This window comes from Chinchilla lanigera, unplaced genomic scaffold (assembly GCF_000276665.1).
Source record: "Chinchilla lanigera isolate Chin_1 unplaced genomic scaffold, ChiLan1.0 scaffold00004, whole genome shotgun sequence".
Classification (NCBI taxonomy): Eukaryota; Metazoa; Chordata; class Mammalia; order Rodentia; family Chinchillidae; genus Chinchilla; species Chinchilla lanigera.
In genome coordinates, this window is record NW_004955405.1 from 6,383,088 (window position 1) to 6,388,285 (window position 5,198).

At 38.6% G+C, this 5,198-nt stretch overlaps 1 protein-coding gene across 1 annotated transcript; it reads left to right on the forward strand.

Annotated features, from left to right (window-relative positions):
- Positions 1-859, forward strand: Pdha2 (pyruvate dehydrogenase (lipoamide) alpha 2; the record flags this gene model as incomplete). The annotated part of the gene is given in 1 exon segment (XM_005374677.2): positions 1-859. A coding segment is annotated over 1 exon segment (661 nt), but the record flags the coding sequence as incomplete, so codon positions are not given.
- Between the last annotated feature and the right edge of the window lie 4,339 nt (positions 860-5,198).

Consider the following 5,198-nt stretch of genomic DNA (forward strand, 5'->3'; position numbering starts at 1 on the left):
GCCGCTGGGCGCGGGCGTCGCGCTGGCCTGCCAGTACCTGGGCACCGGCGCCGTGTGCCTGACGCTCTACGGCGACGGCGCGGCCAACCAGGGCCAGATCGCCGAGGCCTACAACATGGCGGCGCTGTGGAAGCTGCCCTGCGTCTTCGTGTGCGAGAACAACCTCTACGGCATGGGCACGTCGGCCGAGCGCGCGGCCGCCACCACCGAGTACTACAAGCGCGCGCACTTCCTGCCCGGGCTGCGCGTGGACGGCATGGACGTGCTGTGCGTGCGCGAGGCCACGCGCTTCGCCGCCGAGCACTGCCGCTCGGGGAAGGGCCCGCTGCTGGTGGAGCTGCTGACCTACCGCTACCACGGGCACAGCATGAGCGACCCGGGCGTCAGCTACCGTTCCCGCGAGGAGGTGCAGGCCATGCGCAGCAAGAGCGACCCCATCATGCTCCTGCAGGAGAGGATGGTGAGCAGCGAGCTCAGCAGCGTGGAGGAGCTGAAGGAGATCAATGCCGAGGTGAAGAAAGAAGTGGAGGAGGCGGCCCAGTTCGCCACGTCGGACGCGGAGCCATCTTTGGATGTGTTGGGCCACCACATCTACAGCAGCACCCCACCGTTTGAAGTGCGCGGTGCAAACCAATGGATCAAGTTTAAATCCATCAGTTAAAGGGAGGCAATATGCAAATGTGTTATAAATCTTCAGTAGGAGTCTACAGTCAGACGTTGTTAAGGGAAAATGAAAACAAAACTCTTGTAAGATGGTACTGAAATAGGTTAGTAGGTTATTAAAAGTTATTTGAAGATGTACACTCAATTTAAAGAGGTGTTCAATTGCATATTAAAATGCTACGCTGTTGATCATTTAGTGTGGATGTCTTAAATTACTATTTTTTCACATTTTTTATTAGTACACATGTATAGTCCGTAATGTTGGTATTCCTTGTGGGGAGTTGGCACAGAATACATCTTCATTCATTCTCTCTCCCTCCCCGCGCCACTTTACAATAGGACAAAGAGGATTAACTTCCCAAATATTTGCCATAATAGCTCTATCTGTAGCTTTATATCCTTTTTAAGAATACTCTTCAAACGTACTCTAGTTACAACTTGTAAATGTTGTCCATTTTCCGATGAAACAACATTTAACCAGGCAAGGCCTGGAGGACTAGGTCATTTTCAGTGTCACTGAACTGTTATAATGGTTTTAGTGTACTAATGTAAGGGAAAAGTAAAAATTCTAGGGTGAAATTGCATTTTGCTTTAATATTCATGTTAGTTACTCATTTCATTCGGTATTCAAACAGTGATATGGTCTAGATTTAGGAAAAAAATCCTAGTGCATTTCAGACTCAAAAAAACGTAATATCAAAAGAGATGACACTAATACAAAATTGAAAGTGAAATCTGCCTTGCTTTCAACTTTATTTGATTATAGGTTGCAAATCACTGTATAATTTACTATTTAATATCTTTTTATGCATTTGCAGATACATTCATCCGAATGAAAATTTAGCTTGGATCATACAGGTTTGGTATTCTCTGTAGCCCAATACCACATCAATCAACAAGTCATGATTTAGCGAAAACGGTTTTACTTGTTTCTATTCGGACTTAAAATTCTCTTGAGCTTCATGTTTAGAATATCTTACTCCTTGAGATAGACTTTACTACAATCGGTAAGGATAATTTGACCAGGATTTAAGAAACAGTGCATGGAATATATAAAAATTAGATAATGGTTAAAAATTTTCTAACAGCCTCTACTTCTAGAAATAGAATTACACTTTAAAAACCTCAATAGAAAACGAAATCTCATCGTCCAAAGGTATATCAGTTGGATTACTACTATTAGAAACAAAAAGATTTCATAAAATGTCCAAAATAATAAATACATCCCTCTACTTACAATTAATTTTATGTTGAAATAGTAATATTTAAATCCTCATGCTTGGAAGAAGAAAGCCACTTTACATATATGACATATGAAAATCATTTAATAAATTTATTTACAGAATGGATTAATACCACCAAAAGTTAAGATGCAGTTGATTGAGTGAAAGCATCAATGAATATACAAAGATATTGTTCATTTAAGGAAAACTATCACTATATTAGAATAGTAAAATATCTGTCATAGTCTACATAATCAAATTTCATCAGGCAGGAATATTCAATATTAAAAAGTTGGACTTCTGTGTACTTTCATGAACTATAATCATATCACTGGTTCACACAGTTATGTAACTGCAAAATAAAACAAGAATACAACTACCCAAGACTGTTGTTTTTAAGTCAGGCTTTTATTGCTTGAGTAAGCAATAATTTATCAAGATATAAATCAGGGAGGGGAAAAAATCGATCTGTTGGGTTTTATTTCTAGTTAAGACAATTGAAAGTAAAATCTAGGCTATTCAATCTTTTTCTTCACATGATTCCCAATAAAACATAGTAATTATAAGGAGAATTTCATTCCTGTGACAGTGCAAGGACAAGTGTGAGAAGAGAGTTCCTAGCACCTTAATCTTAGGATACTCTTTCATGGTAGTCTGTGGGGAATGGAATGAAAAAGGAGTTGAAGAAAGCTGTATACCGGGAGCCCTGAGATACATTAGAATTTATTTAAAATAAATAGATTATGTTTGTCCATCCAGTACACAAGACATGTTTGTAAAATTCAACCTGATAATTTGTGAGAAAGCCAATTTTATAAAACAAATATAATTCATATACCATACAATTCTAAAATGTACAATTTAGGTGTCTTAGTATATTCTTAAGGCTATGCAACTGCTACTACTAATTCAGGAACATTTTTATCACTACAAAGAGAAAACCCATCCCCACTTTTTAGTCACTCCTATTTTCCCTGGTAGTTACAAATCTACTGTGCGTCTCCAGATTCTCCTATTCTTAACATTTCGTATAAGTCATAGCATATGGGGGCATATGTGCTGGCTACTTTCACTTACCATGATGTTTCCATTTTCATTCACTGGGCAGTACATATCAGTACTATATAGATGTATTTTTAATGGCCAAATAGCTTCCATTTCATTTATCCATTCATGAGTTGGTAGGTTTTTTCCCCTAGTTTTTGGCTCTTATGAATTAGAAAGAGATATTGAGAGAAAGTTTAATACTTTAAATGCAAAGAAATTTTAAAGATGCTAGTCTAGGCATTTCAGCAATATCTGATGATACAATCTCTTTCAATAAAATCATCTCAAAGGCAAATGGTAAATCACTGTGAACCTCAATATGTTTCAACTATATAAATATAAATATTGTTCACATTGAATTTTGAGTTTTTGATACTAACTTTAAAGATGATTTTAGATCTACAAAAAATTAAGAATAATACATAGTTACCATATGGCCTGCAATCAGTTCCTCCAGGTACTGGCATCTCACAGTGTGTGTGGGGTAAGGAAAGGGTGAACTCAGCAGGCCTGACTTACTTCAAACCAACATCCCACAGAAAGTCCTCTTTTTGTCCTCTTAACAGATAATCTTTGCAGCCTTGGAAAGTTTGGCCTGATAAGAATTTATCTGTAATTCTGAGTCCTTGACTGTGTGGATCCAGTATGACCAGATAAGTTTATCTTAATAATGTGTCTCTGAGTTACTCCACACTGAGGAGCCTGGAAGCTCATGCCTGAGTTCTCTTGGATCTCTCTCTGTGTAGCCTTTCCCTTTCTGATTTCGATCTGTATCATTTTGCTGTGACAAACCATAACTATAATAAAAACTATCCAGTTTATTAATGACATGGAATACAGAGCTATATAAAGAAGAGCATATCTGAGTACATTAAATGGCTAATTCAGGTGCAGACGTTACTATTTTATTAGAACACTTCTGAGTATGAAGCATGTTGCTTAGAATTTTATATAATTACCTCATTTGGTATTTGTAATATTTATATAATGTAGGCATTAAGTCTTCAATCTACCAAATAGGACATGAAGGCTCAGGTAAGATACTCAAGATGTCATAATTTATAAAGGGCAGAAGCAAAATTTAAAGGCAGGTAGAAAAAGTCTATAATTTAAAAATGACTTTTTGCACTGCTTTCTGATCTCTGCATCTAGCAATACTCAACCAAGTCACAGGTAAATAAAGAGCATTCCTAAGTGAAAAACAGAATTAAACTAGAACCGAGAGATTTTGATAATTACTATCAGCTGAATCAGGTTTCAGAGTAAGAACAGAAACACAGAGACTCATATTGGGAGGGAAACAGGAAGTAAAGCAGATTAAAGACAGCTGCAAAACTTTTGAGTCTTCTCAGTGCTGAGTGCGATTTATGCTCCTTCCCCAGACAGTGTGTGGGCTTTTGACTGCCGTTACCAAAGGAAAATAGCAGCAATGATGTACATTCCACTATGTGAGCAACAAGAAGTTTCCTATCGTTTGGGAATATTCTGTCTAGGAGCTGTGCTGTTGCTTTCATAAGCTCAACTATCTGCAGAAGTTCCTGTTAGACGGGGCATGGGAAGGTACACTGGTCAGCAGTCCTACATGAGTTCTGCCTTCCTGCCCAACCTGCAGAGGCAACAGACACATGAGGGAAGCCCTCCTGGCCCTGAATATGATTCCTGATCTCAATGTCTTGCAAGGTAGGAGAATCGCCAACCAAAATCTGACCAGAACCCAAGGTGCAAAATCACTAGAGAAAATGAAAATGATTGCTTTGAGGAGTTTAATTATTGAGGTACCTTGTAATAGATAACCAGGAAAAAGAGTCTCAGTGGAACTTACAGTGATATCACTTAATCTTAAGGTAGAAATCCAAAGAGAACAAATGACAGCAAACCAAGTGAGATCCTGAAATTCTAAAGAGTAAGGCATCATGCAAGTTCCAAATGTCCACAAAGGTAGCTACAGAGAAGAAGCAGGACTAGAAGAGAGCCTAAAGAACAACTGTTTCCATTGTCCTACCATCTCAGGCTGACTTTTAGGTAAACTAGAATACCCACAACATTGAGGTTTGTAGGTTTTACAGGAAAATGTCATCAACAATAGGTCAAGAAACACACTATAGATTTTGTTTGCAATTTCAGTGACTGATGCTTTTGCAGTGACTTATACTTTCCTTAGAAACCAAATGGCAGTTTTCTGTTGCTAGGTGAGCATTAGACCATGCTGAGTCAAAGCCAGCACTTGAAATGCCAAGAAAGTGTTGGGAGTTCACAGCTGTTGTG